Source organism: Monodon monoceros, unplaced genomic scaffold (genome assembly GCF_005190385.1).
Source record: "Monodon monoceros isolate NGI ecotype Baffin Bay Population unplaced genomic scaffold, NGI_Narwhal_1 Super_Scaffold_21, whole genome shotgun sequence".
Classification (NCBI taxonomy): Eukaryota; Metazoa; Chordata; class Mammalia; order Artiodactyla; family Monodontidae; genus Monodon; species Monodon monoceros.
In genome coordinates, this window is record NW_021703778.1 from 14756689 (window position 1) to 14778649 (window position 21961).

At 36.9% G+C, this 21961-nt stretch overlaps 1 protein-coding gene across 4 annotated transcripts in view; it reads right to left on the reverse strand.

The window, feature by feature from the left end:
* PLXDC2 (plexin domain containing 2) overlaps nt 1-21961 on the reverse strand; it is a 406453-nt gene that overhangs the window by 23006 nt on the left and 361486 nt on the right. For all 4 annotated transcript variants that reach the window (XM_029239265.1, XM_029239268.1, XM_029239267.1 and 1 more), the window contains one exon: nt 13441-13601. In XM_029239265.1, coding sequence (XP_029095098.1) covers nt 13441-13601 — 161 coding nt within the window. The remainder of the gene's footprint in view (nt 1-13440; nt 13602-21961) is intronic.

Sequence of the window (21961 nt, forward strand, 5' to 3'; positions counted from 1 at the left end):
TTACTCAACAGTTGGTACTATAAGTAGAGCAGTCTTCTTTTTAAAGAGACTACAGAAAGAAAAGATTGGAATACCTAAAACTTACATCATCTACTTAAAATGACATAATTCAAGTTTACAGACGCCCAAGTGGACTGTAGCTCTGCGGGTTTTTATTTATTTATTCATTTGATTCTTCCATCTCTTAAGGGCTTCCCTGTGGAGATTTTATATACATGTATAAAGTATACATATTATACACATATAAATATACATAAAACACACATATATAAATATGCATGATATAAATATAATAGGAATATATATAAAATTTATTTCATGGCTTTATGCACTATGAAAAATAATAAGTTAAGGAATGGTAATTAAGAAGCAATTAGAGCAGAGAGCTCAGTGAAATATTAAATAGTTTATTCACTATTTTTAATAATTCTCCCTGATGAAGGGAAGAAAATATTTTAGTTTTAGGAATTTACCTTAAAACATGGTATGCAGAAGAGTAACTTAAAGACGATACCTATAAAAGAAACCTTATTTTGGTAACTGTGTAAATAAGGGAATCACCATAAACTTGAACTGATGTCTCAAAAACATTCAATGATGCACATGAATAAGATTCTAGCATCTTAGAACAGATACACAAAGAGTGTCTTTAAAAATATGCAAACCATTTTCACCTTTTTTCCCCTATATATTGCTAGATTTCTGGAAACCTTCCATCTAATAAAACAGCTTCTTTAACGAGGGTGTCAAACCATTTCACCTAGGTTTTGCCTAAACTTTCCTTCTTCACAGCAGTTCACCAAAAGTGAATGCCAGCTTTTGCCTCCTCTAAGAAATAGAAATAAATATTTTGTTTCAATGAATCATTTTTTCCTTGAGTTTTCTTTAAGACTGAAATAAGACTAAGGAATGCCTTAAGGGAAAACTCAGTTATGAAAAAAACCTGTGACTTCAAGATAAAAGGATCCTTTGGTCTCTGAAACGAATTCTCTGTCTATGGCGCAGGCCGCCAACGGGCCATGTCTTCCTGCCTCCCAAGTGCTGCTCATTAGGCAGCTGCAAAGCCAGACGCCAGACTTTGAGCAAACACTTTTCCTCCCCAGCACCAGCCTCTGAGTCCTTGCCTGGCTCCTTTCCTCTGGCTTCTTTCCTGGCACCACTACTGACTGCCAGGAAAAGCTGAGGGCCACAGCTGCCCGTCTTCCTTTAATCATATTCTCCATGGGTCCTTGTTATTCCCAAATACTTCTTGGGGTGAGGAATCCCTTGAGTGACAAATTGCTCAGAAGTCTGTGGTTATGCCTCTGCTGTGGTAGCGCAGCCTACAGGCCAGGAAGAGTCCTGAGTTCAAGTACTGGCTCTGAAACCAGCTTTGACATGCCCCAGGAGAACTGTTTCACCATCCTGGGTTTCTGTCTCTACATTGGACTTGCCTCCAACAAAGAGAGAGAAAGGACACTTCCCACTTAGGTTCCAGGAACAGAGGGCTCTGCTGGTTTGGATTTTTCTGGATTTTATAGTACCTAGGGCTGTGCAACGGGGTGCCAGGGATGCTCAAAGTTGCAGAAGAAAGAAGACTCATCTTTTGAAATGTTATCTTTGGTTGAAGGGTGGGGGGCAGAATCATTTTTTAAAAATTTACATTAAACAAATGTGTCTATATTATAGAGTATAATGCAAAATTCCCACAAGTTTTTAAGACAAAACATAAACCCGCAAGGAGATGTAGGTAAGGTAGATACTGGAGGGAATTCATACACTTTATTTTGAAAAAGTTACAAAATCTCTGGGTTGCATGCATGCTGATGTTTCTTTTTGTTTCAACATCCTATGAGTTTGAGGATAAAAAATACTGGGAACTTCCACTAAAGGTAGATATTTTGGTCCCCTACAAATAATAAGAATTTTAAGGCATGATATGAACAGTGACTGGTATTTAGACTTTTTTTTTTTTTTTTTTTTTTGTGGTACGCGGGCCTCTCACCGCTGCGGCCTCTCCCGCCGCGGAACACAGGCTCCGGACGCGCAGGCTCAGCGGCCATGGCTCACGGGCCCAGCCGCTCCGCGGCACGCGGGATCCTCCCGGACCGGGGCACGAACCCGCGTCCCCCGCATCGGCAGGCGGACTCCCAACAACTGCGCCACCAAGGAAGCCCGTATTTAGACATTTACGTCCAGGTTTTACTGTGAAAACCATCGTGTGACTTCAAGTTCAAATTAGTATGCACAATTTAAGAATGGTGAGACTGTTTTGTCCTTCAGGAAAATTAACTGTTTTGGAGAGCAGTCTTATTTACTTATGCATGTGTGTGTATTATAAGTATCTACCCAGAACTGATTATTACCAAATTTGAAGTTCAGGAACAAAGATCATCATAAACTCTTATATCCTTCATTATCTGACTAATAATATCTTACTGCTCAAAAAAGGTTAACATTTTCTCTAAGCATTTTATGAGGACTGTCTCTTTTATAACTAAACATTCAACTTGAAATCCATACCTAGCTTAAAATATATCTATCTTCTCTCTCTCCTCACTAGTATGGAAGCTGCATGACAGCAAGGATGGTTTCTTGTCCATTTTGTTTATCTCTGTGTCTTGGGTACCTGGCACATAATAGGGGCTCAACAAATTCAAATAGATGAATGAATGAATGGTCAACATATCAGATAGCTTTGTCAGCCATCTCTCTCCTCAAGCATCTAACTTCTCCCTTGTGCTGAAAATCACCTGGTTTTCTACTTTTAAAAAATATGGAGTGAATCAGATTTTCTGTTTAACCCCCTCTTCTCCGCAAGGTTTTCTCTATAAACCAGCATTGTCCAGTAGAAATAGAGTGTGAGCCATCAACATAATTTTAGAAGTGTCTAGTAGCCACATTAAAAAGTGAAAGTAAGTGAAATTAATTTTAATAATATATTTTATTTAAGCCATTATACCCAAGATATTTTCATTTCAACATGTAATTAATATAAAATTATTAATGTTATCATACATTCTATTTTTGTACTCAAACTTCAAAAACTGGTGTGTATTTTACATGCACCTTATTCCAGACTAGCCACATTCCAAGTGCTCAACAGCAACACAGGGCTAGTGGTTGCCACACTGACAGCACAGCTCTGTCCCTGTCCTTTCTCCAATCCTCAGAGTAAAAATTATAACCTACTCAGAGACAAACTCCATTACCATTGCATTGTCTTAGTGCTCTCCTGAAACATGAAGGGCCTTGTTCCTATAATTCTTTACCATCTTTAAATGAGTCCTTTCTACTGATTTCTTTCTCTCTGAGGACATTTTCAATAGTGCCCTACAGCATCAGCAGCAGGATAGGGTATTCTTAGTTTTTGCTTTTCTATTATCAAAAAAGCTAATATTTTACTCATAGAATCTATTTTGCCAAGGTATTGATCATCTTTATCATCACAGTTTTACTGTTTCTCTTCATTTTTATTAATATAGAACAGTCACATCTGCACATAAATGTCTAAATATCAGCCATTGTTTAGAATACTAAAGAAAATTAAGCACAGTGTTCATCATGACTTCTTTTATTAAGATTGTTAATTGAAATTACTTTGTTTATGGTCTACATAGAATCCTTTCATGGGATTGTTTTTTTAATATGGTTACCACTTTATGCTATTACTTTCTTGGCCTTCGATTAGATTACATTTTCTGTATCTTATTTAAAAATCTTAAATAGTGATAGTATTCAACAATGCAAACATTTATGTCTGTAGCCCATATTCATGCAATAAAAATTTATTATAAATCACAGAATCTGTGCTTAGGAATGTTCAGCAAACATTAAATTTGATGTAGAACCAAAGGCATATTTAATTCTTCCAGAGAGATAGTAGTTTCATCAAAATCTATTAAAAATTAAGAAAAACACGCTTATTTGAATATTTGTTCTCTGCTATTTTATTTCAAGACAGTGAACCTGATTTTAAAAAAGATTTTTAAGCATGTTATTCATTCATGTATAACGAGATGGGTTTTGGTCAAAATCAAGTGTCTTTTTGAAAATTACTGAGAGAAGCCAGACAGGTAAACACAAAATGAAATCCATATAGTAAAAGGTCAAAAGAAAGAAAATGCTCAGTTTAAGACCTGAAGAGGGTGGTGGAGGAACACAGAAGATAAGTTTTTGAAAAATAGACCATTCTGCCAGATGAGTAAAGACTGTCTCAGGAGAATGGAACTCTTGGTGGCCCAGATCCTCTGTATGAAGACATGAGGTGTAAACAGTCAACTCAATTATTGTTTAATTATACAATATATGGAGTGACAGGTTTGCTTTATCATCAAGGCCTCCTGATTTTCATCTACTTTTCTCTTGATTTTAATCGTTTTATTGCCTTGAGTCACATTCACTTGGCATTCCATATAACAATGAATTTCTAGAATTTAATCCCCATTTTATCCTATTCTCTTTCTATAAACAAGAAGTTTAAAAGCTAAAGCCCAGGTAATGTACGAGGAAGAGTGTTTGTGTCCACGAAACATATAATAACTGGTGTATATTTTCTGCAAGAACAAAACAGATAATAGGTACTGTCATTATTATCTTCGCTAAAAAAAGACAATAGCAATGACAGCTACATAAATTGGTGTACATCTTTGGGCAATGATTTTGGCAATATTTGTTAAGTGCTTTTAAACTATTTATTTCTTTCGTTTGATTCTACTTTGGGGAATCTGTTCTAAGGACATATGTATGCCCTTAGCTACACATCCTCCTACACTGTAACATGCAGTGCATGAAGCAAGACCCTTTCACACACAGAGAGGCAGCATGGCCTAGAGGTTAAGTGTATGATCTCTGGAGAGCCTGGGCTGGATATCCTTACTCCACCACTGACTAAATGCATGATACTGAGCAAGCTGCTTAAATTCTGTGCCTCATCTTCCTCATCTATGACATGGAGATAATTTTAGTACCTCATAGGGTCTTTGTGAGTATTAAAGGAGGTAATAAGTGTAAATCACTTCTCCCAGTGAATTTAATAAATGTTCGCTGTTACCATTACTATGTTCATAATGGGGCCAATTATAACAGCAAAAAATGGTAAGAACCCCAGTGCTCCACAATACAAGACTGGCTGCATGAACTGCAGTCTATCCACTGGGGGGCCAAGTCATTAAAATTCATCACAGTATGCACTGTGTCTAGCACAGCACAGAAACTAATTCCTACAAGTGTTTAATGCAGTCTGGATTTTGTGGTGAAATACACAAAGATACACACTGGGTCACATTTTAATATCATGGAAATTGGGATGTGTCTTAAGGTCAAGGGCATGTCACAGTTTAATGGGGAGTGTGTGATGCATCTCACATTTGATTCAGCCTGTGGTAGGCAGAATAATGGCCTCCCAAAGATGTCCATGTCCTAATTGCAAAAACCTGTCAACCACCACATACGTGAAAGACTTTGTAGATGTGATTAAATTAAGGACCATGACATGGGGAGATCCTGGATCACAATGGGCCTTATAAGAAGGAGGCAGGGGTCAGAATTAGTAGAAGATCTGATGATAGAAGCAGAGGTTGGAATGATGAGAAGAAGGGGCCAGGAGCCACGAAACGCATGCAGCCTCTAACAATTGAAAATGGCAAGGAAATTATTCTTCCTGAAGCCTACAGAAGGAACCAGTTCTGCCAACACCTTGACTTTAGCGCAAAGACACTAAGTTTGGATTTCTGACCTCTAGAACTGTAAGACAGTAAGTGTGTACTAGTTTAGGTTATCAGGTTTGTAGTAATTTGTTACAGAGCAATAGAAAACTAACACGTAGTCAAACTGCGTGAAATAAGGTTCTTTTTTACTTCAAGGCAATGTTAGCAACGTTAGGCCCTCAGTGCTTTCTGAATACCACTTGACAGCATAAGAGACAATCAATGTAAAGCTACTGAATGAATGTTGAATGGAATAGCATACAACCATCAGAATGATGTTTACAAAGAGTATATAATAAAAGAAAAAAATGTTATTTGAAAAATAAAGATTATCAGGAAACTTGCACAAGCCTCTTAGATAGCTTCATCCACCAGAGGGCAGAGAGCAGAAGCAAGAAAACTACAATCCTGCAGCCTGTCAAACAAAAACCACATTCACAGAAAGATAGACAAGATGAAAAGGCAGAGGGCTATGTACCAGATGAAGGAACAAGATAAAACCCCAGAAAAACAACTAAATGAAGCGGAGATAGGCAACCGTCCAAAAAAAGAATTCAGAATAATGATAGTGAAGATGATCCAGGACCTAGGAAAAAGAATGGAGGCAAAGATCGAGTAGATGTAACAAATGTTTAACAAAGACCTAGAAGAATCAGAGAACAAACACCTAGAAGAATTAAAGAACAAACAGAGATGAACAATACAATAACTGAAATGAAAAATACACTAGAAGGAATCAATAGCAGAATAACTGAGGCAGAAGAATGGATAAGTGACCTGGAAGACAGAATGGTGGAATTCACTGCCACGGAACAGAATAAAGAAAAAAGACTGAAAAGAAATGAAGACAGCCTAAGAGACCTCTGGGACAACATAAAATGCAACAACATTTGCATTATAGGGGTCCCAGAGGGAGAAGAGAGAGAGAAAGGACCCGAGAAAATATCTGAAGAGATTATAGTCGAAAACTTCCCTAACATGGGAAAGGAAATAGCCACCCAAGTCCAAGAAGCACAGAGGGTCCCAGGCAGGATAAAACCATGGCAAAACACACTGAGACACATAGTAATCAAATTGACAAAAATTAAAGACAAAGAAAAATTATTGAAAGCAACAAGGGAAAACTGACAAATAACATACAAGAGAACTCCCATAAGGTTAACAGCTGATTTCTCAGAAGAAACTCTACAAGCCAGAAGGGAGTGGCATGATATATTTAAAGTGATGCAAGGGAAGAACCTACAACCAAGATTACTCTGTCTGGCAAGGAACTCATTCAGATTCAACGGAGAAATCAAAAGCTTTACAGACAAGCAAAAGCTAAGAGAATTCAGCACCACCAAACCAGCTTTACAACATATGCTAAAGGAACTTCTCTAAGTGGGAAACACAAGGGAAGAAAAGGACCTACAAAAACAAACCCATAACAATTAAGAAAACGGTAATAGGAACATACATATCGATAATTACCCTAAACATGAATGGATTAAATGCTCCAACCAAAAGACACAGGCTCGCTGAATAGATACAAAAACAAGACCCATATATATGCTGTCTACAAGAGACCCATTTCAGACCTAGGGACACATACAGACTGAAAGTGAGGGGATGGAAAAAGATATTCCATTTAAATGGAAATCAAAAGAAAGCTGGAGTAGCAGAACTCATATCAGAAAAATAGACTTTAAAATAAAGAATGCTACAAGAGACAAGGGACACTACATAATGATCAGGGGATCAATCCAAGAAGATATAACAATTATAAATATATATGCACCCAACATAGGAGCACCTCTATACATATGGAAACTGCTAACAGCTATAAAAGAGGAGGAAATCAACAGTAACACAATAATAGTGGGGGACTTTAACACCTCACTTAGACCAATGGACAGATCATCCAAACAGAAAATTAATAAGGAAATACAAGCTTTAAATGACACAGTAGACCAGATAGATTTAATTGATATTTATAGGACATTCCATCCAGAAACAGCAGATTACACTTTCTTCTCAAGTGCACATGGAACATTATCCAGGATAGATCACATCTTGGGTCACAAATCAAGCCTCAGTATATTTAAGAAAATCGAAATCACATCAAGCATCTTTTGTGACCACAACGCTATGAGATTAGAAATGAATTACAGGGAAAAAAACGTAAAAAACACAAACACATGGAGGCTAAACACTATGTTACTAAATAACCAAGAGATCACGGAAGAAATCAAAGAGGAAATCAAAAAATACCTAGAGACAAATGACAATGAAAACACGACAACCGAAAACCTATGGGATGCAGTAAAAGCAGTTCTGAGGGAAGTTTATAGCTATACAAGCCTATCTCACGAAACAAGAAAAATCTCAAGTAAACAATCTAACCTTACACCTAAAGGAACTAGAGAAAGAAGAACAAACAAAACCCAAAGCTAGCAGAAGGAAAGAAATCATAAAGATCAGAGCAGAAATAAATGAAATAGAAACCAAGAAAACAATAGCAAAGATCAATAAAACTAAAAGCTGGTTCTTTGAGAAGATAACCAAAATTGATAAACCATTGGCCAGACTCATCAAGAAAAAGATGGAGAGGACTCAAATCAATAAAATTAGAAATGAAAAAGGAGAAGGTACAACAGACACTGCAGAAATACAAAGCATCCTAAGAGACTACTACAAGCAACTCTATGCCAATAAAATGGACAACCTGGAAGAAATGGACAAATTCTTAGAAAGGTATAACCTTCCAAGACTGAACCAGGAAGAAACAGAAAATATGAGCAGACCAATCACAAGTAATGAAATTGAAACTGTGATTAAAAATCTTCCAACAAACAAAAGTCCAGGACCAGATGGCTTCACAGGTGAATTCTATCAAACATTTAGAGAAGAGTTAACACCCATCCTCCTCAAAATCTTCCAAAAAATTGCAGAGGAAGGAAGACTCCCAAACTCATTCTATGAGGGCACCATCACCCTGATACCAAAACCAGACAAAGATACTACAAAAAAAGAAAATTACAGACCAAAATCATTTATGAACATAGATGCAAAAATCCTCAACAAAATACTAGCAAACAGAATCCAACAACACATTAAAAGGATCATACACCATGATCAAGTGGGATTTATCCCAGGGATGCAAGGATTCTTCAATATATGCAAATCAATCAATGTGATACATCATATTAACAAATTGAAGAATAAAAACCATATGATCATCTCAATAGATGCAGAAAAAACTTTAGACAAAATTCAACACCCATTTATGATAAAAACTCTCCAGAAAGTGGGCATAGAGGGAACCTACCTCAATGTAAAAAAGGCCATATACCACAAACCCACAGCAAACATCATTCTCAATGGTGAAAAACTGAAAGCATTTCCTCTAAGATCAGGAACAAGACAAGGTTGCCCACTCTCACCACTATTATTCAACATAGTTTTGGAAGACCTAGCCACGGCAATCAGAGAAGAAAAAGAAATAAAAGGAATACAAATTGGAAAAGAAGAAGTAAAAGTGTCACTGTTTGCAGATGACATGATACTATACATAGAGAATCCTAAAGATGCCACCAGAAAACTACTAGAGCTAATCAATGAATTTGGTAAAGTTGCAGGATACAAAATTAATGCACAGAAATCTCTTGCATTCCTATACATTAATGATGAAAAATCTGAAAGAGAAATTAAGGAAACACTCCCATTTACCATTGCAACAAAAAGAATAAAATGCCTAGGAATAAACCTACCTAGGGAGACAAAAGACCTGTATGCAGAAAACTATAAGACACTGATGAAAGAAATTAAAGATGATACCAACAGATGGAAAGATATATATACCATGTTCTTGGATTGGAAGAATCAAAATTGTGAAAATGACTATACTACCCAAAGCAATCTACAGATTCAATGCAATCCCTATCAAATTACCAATGGGATTTTTTACAGAACTAGAGCAAAAAAATCTTAAAATTTGTATGGAGACACAAAAGACCCTGAATAGTCAAAGCAGTCTTCAGGGAAAAAATGGAGCTGGAGGAATCAGACTCCCTGACTTCAGACTATACTACAAAGCTACAGCAATCAAGACAATATGGTACTGACACAAAAACAGAAATATAGATCAATGGAACGGGATAGAAAGCCCAGAGATAAACCCACGCACCTATGGTCAACTAATCTATGACAAAGGAGGCAAGGATATACAATGGAGAAAAGACAGTCTCTTCAATAAGTGGTGCTGGGAAAACTGGACAGCTACATGTAAAAGAATGAAATTAGAACACTCCCTAACACAATACACAAAAATAAACTCAAAATGGATTACAGACTTAAATGTAACACTGGACACTATAAAACTCTTAGAGGAAAACATAGGAGGAACACTCTTTGACATAAATCACAGGAAGATCTTTTTTGATCCACCTAGAGAAATGGAAATAAAAACAAAAATAAACAAATGGGACCTAAAAAAAAAAGAAAAATAAAGAATATAAATTTGCATTTCAGTGAAATCACAATTATACTAAATGGGCAAACATCAAATTATGCATATGAGAATTCCAGAAGAAAATAAATTAAAATAGTTATTGTGATTATTTCTGCTTATTGGGACTATAAGCGATTTTACTTTTTGCTTTTACGTTTCCACAATTTTTTAAAATAAGGAACAGGTACTGCTTTCCTAATGGAAAAAAGCACATCAAATTCATTTAAAAAGTAGATAGCAGGGCTTCTCTGGTGGCGCAGTGGTTGAGAGTCCTCCTGCTGATGCAGGGGACACGGGTTCGTGCCCTGGTCTGGGAAGATCCCACGTGCCGCGGAGCGGCTGGGCCCGTGAGCCATGGCCGCTTAGCCTGTGCGTCCGGAGCCTGTGCTCCGCAACGGGAGAGGCCACAACAGTGAGAGGCCTGTGTACCGCCAAAAAAAAAAAAAAAAAAAAAAAGATTAGAGTTATTGGTGCATAAGGAGATTGAGTTTACCAATATCATCCAAGTTGATTTTCATGTTCTATATTATGCTGCTATCTACTTTTTTTTTTTTTTTGCAATACGTGGGCCTCTCACTGTTGTGGCGTCTCCCGTTGCGGAACACAGGCTCCGGACGCGCAGGCTCAGCGGCCATGGCTCACGGGCCCAGCTGCTCTGCGGCATGTGGGATCCTCCCGGACCGGGGCATGAACCTGTGTCCCCTGCATCAGCAGGCGGACTCTCAACCACTGCGCCACCAGGGAAGCTCCCAATAACTTTAATTTAATTAGTAATTCAAACGTTTGAATTCATAGGTCTGGCATGTCAGTCACTGTGCAGTCATCATGGATATGCGTTCGATTTTGAAAACATGGGTCAGCTTTAATAATAGTAAAATTATGATTATTATCTTCAAAAATCATCTGCCAAGCAGCCACTGTGAGCTGCTTGAGGACAGAGGGTGTCAAAGAGTTAGTGATTTAGGCAGAATTATTGGCAATTGACAGAGAATCTGGGAATCGGCAGAATGATTCTGCTTCACTTGAGTGTTGAAACACGAGAGTTCTTCCCAGAAGTGTGGCTCTTCGACCTTGGAGAAGCCATTCCACCACTCTGAACCTCAGTTTCTTCCTTCGTGTTATAAGGGTGTAGAATTAAATTATCTCTAAGATTAATGCCCTCCCGCTCCCGGCAATACTTTCACTATTCTACAGTCTTACTTTGTAGTCATACAAGGATTGCGGTGAATCGGTGTGAACTAGGTCCTTTGCACTGTGCAATTTGCACTAATACCATCACCATCAGATATTTCACAGTATCTTCTTTTTCACAATGTCAGAAAATAAACTTCATAGTGTATAAACAGGCTTAAACCTGTGAGGGTTACAGCAGCAGCCTGATGTCTGGTTAGTCACTGAAGCTTTACAGCTTGTCACTTGTCAGATCTTGGAGCAATGCATTCATGACCTCGGGAAAGTTTTCTGCTTTCTTGCATGAAAATTAAGCACATTAACAAAACTTAATAAGAGCTTTCCAACTAAATGCAATGCCTGATAATTTCTCGATTATTATGACTTTAAATGAGAATGACATTTTTGGAAGACTTCATGTGTGAAAATTTAGTGGAAGTTTTAAATGTCCTAGGATATTTATTATCTTTTTCTTTCCAGAAAATACTGATAGAATACCTCTTATTTGAAAGGCTTAAGTTATTTAATCCAAATCTCGAGGAATTCATAAGTCTGTAGGGCGGAATAAATCACATACATATTTAACTCTAATGGAAAACAGAAAGGTAAATGCCAGAGAAAGATATAGATGTTATTACTATGGATAGAATTTCAGAGGAAAGAGAGATTATGTCCAGCTGTCCTGGCAGAGAGATGGTCCGGGGAAGCTTACAGGGTACATGGTATTGAAGGCTACTTGGATACAGAATTCAAGAATTGAGATGGAAGGGGAGGACTTTTTTGGTGGAAGGAACAGAATGAGTAATGTCTTGGTGACATGGGGAATTGGGGGTGTGTATGGAGAAGAGAATAGAGTGAATTTGATGGTACTGAACTCCAGGTTAAGAAGCTATGGGATAAAAATTGAAATGATAGACAAGATACAAATAGCCAAGGCCTTGAAGGAGAACTAAGGAGACTGCACTTTACTCCACAGACAGTTGAGAGCCATAGAGGACTTCTAAGCAATTACTTAATTGATTTGCATTCACTTCCCCCTGTTATAGAGGTTAAAGGTAACTTTGTAGTTTAAAGGTCGTTATAATTTCTTACTCAACACGTGAACAAAGCTGCCCACTGTACATCACCCAGTGAACTGGAGAAGACCTAAAGTTTACAAGTTTGAAGCTCCAAGGGAGAAGATTTCCTTCATTGCTCTAGTATTTATGTTGTGTTGAAGAGCAGTGGCTCCATTAAGATGTTGGGGTGAAAGCTATGCACACACGAGGCCCAGGAAGCCCAGTTGTCTGGAGGATAGAAGGTGACTTGGTCACACTGACCTTATCCTGTGGCCCCCAGGCTTCCCAGTCTCTGGCCTTCTGGACATCAGGGCTTGGCTCTGGCCCTTTGTACACAGCCGCTGGTCCTCCTACCTCACTGCTCTTGGGCACTGGCACTAACTCTACTTTCTGTACATGAAAACAACACTGATTCGGCACAGTGCTCTCTTTGTGTTTGAACGAGTGCGTGTGTATGCATGTGCATTTATATGTACATGTATAAATATACACACACCACACAAAATGGTGATGGCACATACCATAATCTTATTGTTATAGCTGCTATTTTGTAGGGAAATGTGTATTTTTCCTAAATACTTTGTGAGCGTTTTAAGAGCAGGGTCACCATATTGTATTATGAATCTGGCCAATACTCAATTACTGTTATAGCGATTAGTTGATTTAAGCTAAATCCTTTAGCCTCCAGCATACGCCTCATTTCCTTCCAGGATCGAAGAGCAGCTGCTTAACATACTTGGTACAATAAGACAAAAAATATGGTTTCTAAGACAAAAAATATGGTTTCTATTTTCGATCTGTAAAAGGCGAGATGGCTTATTTCTTTAAAAGCTCCTGAGGTAAGGTAACTGGGCTCATCACGTGAAATCCATCTATCAATAGGTACGTGCACACGCATGCGTGCACGTGTGACATCAGCCAGCTCACAACTGCGAAGTGGAGAAATCATGTGCTAAATATTAAATGCAGGTGGCGTCAGCAGATGGCTGGAGTTCATCAGCTAGCATGGTTTCCATGTACTCTACTTGACACTTACCTCAATAAAGAAGATGCTGGCTGCTGAGGTCGGATGGTGATACATATAGACTGTCACAAGAATGGCTGCGGCTATAATGAGGACGAGGATGAGAATTCCAACGATGAGGCCGGCGTGAAGGGTTCCCCCTTTCTTCTCGGCGGCACTGTCATCTGTAGAGGCTGGAAGAACAGCACAGCTGTCAGGACATTCACGTGTGCACGTGTAGGTCTGCGTTTTCATTGGAGGGAATATTTATATTCTTAATAAAGTACCAGTGGATTTTTTTTTTCACTTTCGGTACAACTATCCTTTTCTTTTCCATAACACCAATTTTAGAAGTTAGGTGCTCTTTATTTGGGCAAATGAAAAATCCATACTATTAATGATTAAAAACACATTTATAATTGTGTTTTAATTTATAGTTCATCTTTATTCTGTTAAATAAGGCAAAATTAATAGCCTTTATTCTAAAAGGTCTGTGGAAAATCTAAAACTAACTATATAATAAATTTAACTTTGATTTTTCTCATTAAACCACTGGCACTCTTACCTATGGAAAAATTGATCACTTTTTGAAATCTCCTCTCTCATTTTCTTTTGGAAAATTTAAATGGAAGAGTATCAGACATATTTTGGTGGGCTACACAGGCATTTTCAGAAAGTCTGTGCATGAGTTCAAAGGATAATTTTCAAAATCTGTTTGAAACTGAAATGCTCTATAAAAGTGTAACAGATGGATGCTAAATGACCCTCAAATAGTTTATCACTATCTAAAGGGAACACACAGCACATGAAAATATTCCACTATGCCACATGTCAGTATCATTTTCTCTAACTTTTACTGAGATGCTCTCCACCAGAGTTAGGAAAATGGAGAAATTAAATTTCTAAAGGCAAAGTCAATCAGCCAAATGAAACTAATCTCTAAAGTCTTCTCTTGTTCTAAAATTATGCAATATTTGATGTCTACTCAGGCATTTAGAGGAGACCTTCTTAAATTATGTGCAGCAGGTAACTGTATCTTAGTACATAATATGATTGGTATTTTTGAATCATTAGAGAAGTCTTTAAGACTCATAGAAGTTCTAGAACAGTGATTCCTAATCCTTTCATTACCAATTTACATCTTTGTTATTTCCAACCTTTGCATCTATGTTTTAAACAGCTTTTTGGTCTATTAAACCTCATTTAATAAGCACTGATTTAATTCTTTTATTATAATTTTCATTAATAGAAAATAACGAACGTGACTGCCTATCAGAATGTGTGGTAAATACAAAATAACAGAATTTCAAATAGAGCAAAGAAATATGACCTCCCAATTCTTCTTATACATCCTTTAAAGTTTTGTTGCTATTTGTTTATTCTTTGCCTGAGACCCATAGTTGGTATTCAGTAATCCTTCTCCAAATCTAATGAAGCTCAAATTCCTAAAGGTTTCCCTTACATAACAGAAATTCATTAGTTAAAGAATGTAAAATTTAAAGAGTAATTCATTATGTAAAAGTTCATTTACAGAGAAGATTCTGGGAACATGGCAGAGTAGGAACTATCAGGAATCTCTCTTCCCACATAGAAAACAATTGCACTGGCAGAATCTGTCTGACAACTGTTTTGGAACTCTGGACTCTATGGAAGGCTTGCAACTTCTAGGGAGAAGGCTCAGACTGCAAGCTGTGGTTAATTTCAGTCAGTTTCAGCACTTAGTCCAGAAGTAGCTATGCATCCTCTGCCCATTAGCCATGTGGCAGTCAACTACACACCTGTTTCTGAAGCAGCCTGCAGGAACCGCAGTAGGCAAAATGTACCCTGTCCTGAAAACATTGGGAGTGTGTTCTGATCACTGATTGATTGGTGCTTCTCGTCACTGAGGGGCAGACAAAGATGCAGCCATTGGTTTTGCACCTTCTGCCATTGTTGTAAGCCTTTCTCCCTGGATCTAAAGTAACATCCAAGAGATTTAAAGAACCAGTACCCTTTTCATCCCACCTCCCTTTATTTTTCTCTTTTCCCACTTTTGGGAGCCAGATATGAAAGACTAGGACATTCAAAATCAAATGCACATGTGGGGAAAATTAGAACATGGCTGTGCGTGGCTAGGGAAAAGCTCAGAAAAGACTCTAAAAGACCTCAAGATTACACCTCATCACAGAGACAGCCTACAAAACCAATAAACTAGTAAATAATTTAAATAAATATGATAACAAAAAGCAGCAAACTCTGGGGAAGGGGGAGAATGTGATTTCCAGAGTCACAACTTAATGAGATTCAAACGTCCAGTTTTGAAAAATATTTCACAAGGCATACAAAGAAACAGGAAAGTATGGCTCTTTCAAAGGAAAAAAATTAATCAACAAAAACTGTCCCTGTAAAATACCTGATGGACGATCTATTAGACAAGCACTTTAAAGCAACTGTCTTAAAGATACTTGAAGAACTAAAGAAAGAGGTAGAGAAAGTCAAGAAAACAATGTATGAACAAAATGGAAATATCCATAAAGAGATAGAAAACCTAAAAAGAAACCAAAGAGAAATTCTGAAGCTGAAAAATATAATGACTGAAATTAAAAATTCAGTAGAGCATTCAAAGGCAGACTTGAGCAGGCAGAAAAGAGAATCAATTAACTTAAAAATAAGACAATGGAAATGCTCAAGTCTGAGGAACAGAAAGAAGAGAGATTGAAGAAAAGTGAACAGGGCCTAAAAGACCTGTGGGACACCATCAAGTGGATCGGTATTTGTATCATGGAATTCCAAGAAGAAGAAGATAGAGAAAGGGACAGAGAATATTTGATGAAATAATGGCTGAAAACTTCCCAGTCTGATGGGATCCAAACCTCCCAAATTTGATATAAACATCCAAGAAGCTCAAGGAACTTCAGGTAAGATGAAATGAAGGAGACCAACATGGAGATAAATTATAATCAAACTTTTGAAAGACAAAGGCAAAGAGAGAATCTTGAAAGCTGCAAGAGAGAAGCAACTCATCACATACAAGGGATCCTCAATAAGAATATGAGCAGATTTCTCAACAGGAACTTTGGAAGACAGAAGGCAGTGGGCTGATATATTCAAAGTGCTGAAAAGTACCTGTCAACCAGGAATCCAAAATCTGGCAAAAGTTTCCTTCAAAAGTGAGGGAGAAATTAAGATATTCTCAGAGAAAAGCTGAGGGAGTCGGTTACCACCAGGCTCGTTCTGCAAGAAATGCTTAAGGGAGTCCTGCAGGGTGAAAAAACATGTAATCATCTCAATTGATACAGAAAAAGAATTCGACAAGATTCAGCAGCCTTTCGTGATGAAAACATTCAACATCTAGGAAAGGAAGGAGAACACCTTGACAAAATAAAAACCGTACACAAAAAACTTACAGCTATCATATTCAACTGTGAAAGCTAAAAGCTTTTCCTCTAAAATCAGGAACAAGACAAGTATGCCCACAGTTGCTACTTCTATTCAACACAGTATTGGAAATTCTAGCCAGAGCAATTAGGCAAGAAAAATAAATAAAAGGCATCCAAATTAGAAAGAAGTAAATTGATCTCTGCAGATGAAATGATTATTTATATATATATGTGTGTGTGTATATATATGTGTGTGTGTGTGTGTGTGTGTATATATATATATATATATATATATATATATATATATACACACCTAAATATTCCCAAGACAAACTGTTGGAGCTGATAAATGAATTCATCAACAATGTATGTAGCAGGATACAAAGTCAACGTACAAAAAGCAGTTGCATTTCTATATTGTAACACTGAACAATAAAAAAAAAAATTACAAAAACAATTCTATTTATAATAACATCAAAAAGAATAAAATACTTAGGAATTAACTAAGGAGGTGAAAGTCTTGTTCATAAAACATTGCTGAAAGAAATTAAAGAAGACATAAATAAATGAAAACACATCTCATGTTCATGGATTAGAACACTTAATATTGTTGAGATGTCAATACTACCCAAAGTTATCTACAGATTCAATATAATCTCTATAAAAATCCTAATGATGTTTTTTGCAGAAACAGAAAAACCCTTCTCAAAATTCATATGGAATCTCAAGGGACCCTGAATAGCCAAGACAACCTTGAAAGAGAAGAACAAAGCTAGAGAACTCACCTTTCCTGACTTTAATACTTACTACAAAGTTACAGTAATCAGAAGCATATGTAATGGCATAAAGACAGACATATAGACCAACGGAATAGAATAGACAGCCCAGAAATAAACTGTAGCATAAATGGAAAATTATTTTTGACAGTGATGTGAAGACCATTCAATAAGGAAAGGACAGTCTTTTCAATAAACAGTGCTGGGAAAACAGGATGTCCGCATGCAAAAGAATGAAGCTGGACTCTTACCTAACACCATAAACAAAATTTAACTCAAAATGAATCAAAGACATAAATGCAAGACATAAAACTATAAAACTCTTAACGAAGATATAGGGCAAAAGCTTCAGGACATTGGATTTGGCAGTGAGTTCTTGGCTATGACCTCAAAGGCACGGGCAACAAAAGAAAAAATAGACATTTTAGAGTTCATGAAAATCAGAATATTTTGTGCATCAGAAAAATATCACCAGACTAAAAAGGTAGCCCACACAATATCCAGAATATATAAAGAACTCCTAAAATTCAACAACAGAAAGCAAACAACCTGATTCAAAAATGGGCAAAGGACCTGAATAGACACTTATCCAAAGAAGATACACAAAGAGCCATTAAACACATGAAAAGATATTCAACATCAGCGACCATTAGGGACATGTAAATCAAAACCACAATGAGATACCTCCTCACAGTTATTAGGATGGCTACGATCAACAAAATAGAAAATAACTAATGTTGGTGAGGTTGTGGAGAAATTGGAACCCTTGTGCGCTCTTGGTGGGAATGGAAAATAATGTGGTCACTATGGGAAACAGTAGGGTGCTCCTCAATCAAAAACAAAATTACCATATGATCCAACAACTCCACTTTCTGGTATATACTCAAAAGAATTGAAAGCAGAATCTTGAAGAGACATTTGTACATCTGTCTTAGCAGCATTATTTACAATAGCTAAAACATGGAAGCAACCCAATGTCCATCAACAGATGAATGGATAAGCAAAGTGTCACATAAACATACAATTGAGTGTGTTTTAGCCTTAAAAAGAAAGGAAATTCTTACATATGTTACAACATGGATGAACTTTGTGCTAAGTGAAATAAGCCAGTCACAAAAGGACAAACACCGTATGTTTCCACTTATGATTAGAGTAGACAAAACTATAGAGACAGAAAGTAGAACGGTGGCTGCCAGGGACTGGGGGGAGGGAGGAGAGAACGAGGAGTTTTGGTTTAATGGGTATACAGTTTCAGGTTTACAAGATGAAAAGAGCTATGGAGATGGACGGTGGTGATGGTTGCACAACAGTATGAATGCATTTAATATCATTGAATTGTACACTTAAAAATGATTAAGGTGGTAAATTTTATGTTATGTGTATTTTATTGCAATAAAAATATAAACAATTCATTTACAATTTGCCAGGCATATTTGTATTGTTTTACAAGTATCAAATTAATGACCATAAGAGATAGGCATTATTATCATTCCCATTTCATAGATGAGAAGACTAAGGCATAGCGAAATTAGGAAACGTGCCAAGGTTGTAAAGCTATTAAGATGGACTGGGACTCAAACACGAGCAGTCTGCCCTCAGAGTCTGCACTCTGAATCTGTGATCAATAATTTCTCAATTAACACTGAACTGTACGTACTGCTATTTCCTCTTATTTCTTGTGAGTTCTTCTGGTAAAGAAGTCTGAAAAGAACCTGGTAATTTCAGGTCAAGATAAATCAACTTAAATATGATTAAGGAATTAACATTGTGCCTGCAAAGGGACAGAGGCTGTGTGTCTTGTCACTTCTCTGGGACAAGGAGGGTGTCAATGTCTGACATCATATGTACTTAAACCCATGTTTGGTGGAGGGAAGGAGGGAGAGGGAAAAAAGGGAAATAAAAGAAACAGAAAAAGAAAGGCTGTTGAAAGTGGGTTACAGATAGTGGAATAACTACTTCTCCAATAAAGATCAAATGAGTTTATAATAAATTACTTAATCCGTCTAGTCTTCGGTTAGTTTATCTCTACCACATGGTCAATAACAATGACTACTCCATAGGGTTGCTGTGAAAATCAAACATTTAATACATATTAAGTACATAGGAGAGTACCTGGCATGTAATAAGTACTTAATTAATGTAGCTATTATGTTATTGTATTTTATATGAGGCAAATTATACTGTCAGATTCATGACACCATATAAACTATGTTTCTGCCCTGAACATTTGTTACTTTTAAGAGTTTGGCTTCATTCTTAAGTATGCTTGTATTACTGCACTTTGTGCTCTTGGCTATTTTCTCATTTTTATAAGAGTGTGACAGATTACGTTCACGGGAAAATAGGATTAATTTAAAAGGTTGCTTTGGGGAAAATGTGGCAAAAATATCTACTTGAGTCACAAAAGGAAGCCTTGAATGGTTCTTCAAATCTCATATATAATTCCATCCCTCTATCCCTCCTTCCCTTCATCTATCCATCCATCCATCCATTCATCCAAAAAGCATCTGGTTCTATTTCTGGGATTAACAGTCTTTCACAAGCAACATGCCAAAGTTCAGTCTCATTTTTTGTGTGTGTGTGAGGATGGGAAAGGAAAGGAAAAGACACTTATGACTTGACCTTGGGCTGTCACTTCCCAAGTGGGCCAGAGACCCAGAACCTGTTGAGGAGGCAGCAGGCAAGGGACAGTCCCTCTCAGGAAGGAAGAGGAGAGCCAGGGACAAACTATCTTTGACTTGCAGGACACAGGTTGCCAGTCTTTAGAGTAAAAAATCGTAATTGCATTTATACCTTGAAATCTACTCATTCCTTTTATTTAGGCATAAATGCTTACTTTCATAATTATTACTTATTTATATTTCTAATAATGGCTACTTATGAAATCTCCCTTTACAAATTCTCCTTTACAGTGCTGGTGTAGATGTTAAGACACCCTCTCATAGCTAATGAAACCTGTACAGAATGTAGTTTGTTACTAGCCAATTAGCATTTTATAACGTTTCTGGATGATGATGAGTTTAATAAAATAAACAATCTTCATGGATTTTCAAAATGTTACTAACCAGTCGACAACATAAATATGTAGGAATCTATGAATGTGCACATGACTTTATGTGTCTTAATTAGAGAAAAACACTTAAGGAGAAATGTAGCAAATTCAATTCCAAGATATTACAGGGTTATCCTGGTGTCCCAAGCCAGTGCTATTTTTAAACACTTCAGAATAACCATCTAAATGAAGTGGCAAAAATTACACACATATTTCTGGAGAACATATTTTTCTGTTCTCATATTATTTAGCCAAGTTTTCTGCATCTCTATTCTAGCTGGTCTCTCCATTAACAGGTATTATGATGGCATATTAAGGGACATTGAGTCTGGAGTTGAAGTGAACACCCCATTGATGTGCTCTGATTTTAAATTCTTTCACTATTTGGTTTCCAGTTTAATACCACTATTCAATTAAATGGTATAGGTTTTGCACACTTACGGGGACCTGCAAACAGATTGCAGAGAATCCTTTGTGTTAAAAATGAGCACCTCAAACACAAAATTGAAATTTAAAATCTTTAAGCAAGTGCTAGTAATTTCCATATTTGAAGTTTAGTTCATTCACCTCAAGGGCAGACTGCTCAAATAAATTGATTTCGTTCCTTCAGAAAAGACAATAAACAACGATGTCAACTTTGGCGACATTCATTCCTGGGGCTCGACTGATTGTTCCTGGAAACTGGCAGATAGAAGTGGGTCAAAGAAGACTCTGAACCTGTTTCAGGTACAAACTTCTGAAGCTTGTCAGAGTCCATAGGAGTTGGGGGAATATTCAGAGGTCAGAAGGAATCTAGTCTGAAAACCAAACTCTAATTCTATTCTTAGAAATATCTTATGCTCTTTCATTTATGTCCAAAAGTGAACAAAAGCCAAAGAATTATCCTCACACACGCACAGTGTTGCTTAGAGGACAATTCAAATCTTTAGCTTTTTTACCTTTACGATGTGTATTCAAATAAGATGAATTAATGATAAAACACAATAAGACATCCTCAAATACAGCCTCAAGGCCCCGAAAAGGAAGTATATAAATATATTTGAAAAGCCTACCAAATCAAGACCTTTTTTTCTACTATGTTGTAGACATACTTTAAAACATAAATGAAGCACAGAAAATCAATAGTATCAAAGATAATATACTCTCATCTGAGCCACTGAGTGACCTATCAATTCTTATGAGTTCCTAACTCCTTAGTACATTATAAAACGCAGATCAATATTTAGACACAGACAGGACTGTTGAGAATTGTCAAAGCTATCAAAGCATTCGCTATCTTTGGGTGAGTTTTACCTACCATGATAGCAAAGATAACAGATTTTTAAAAGGTATTAAGCACATATTGAAAATATTCAGGACCTCATGTA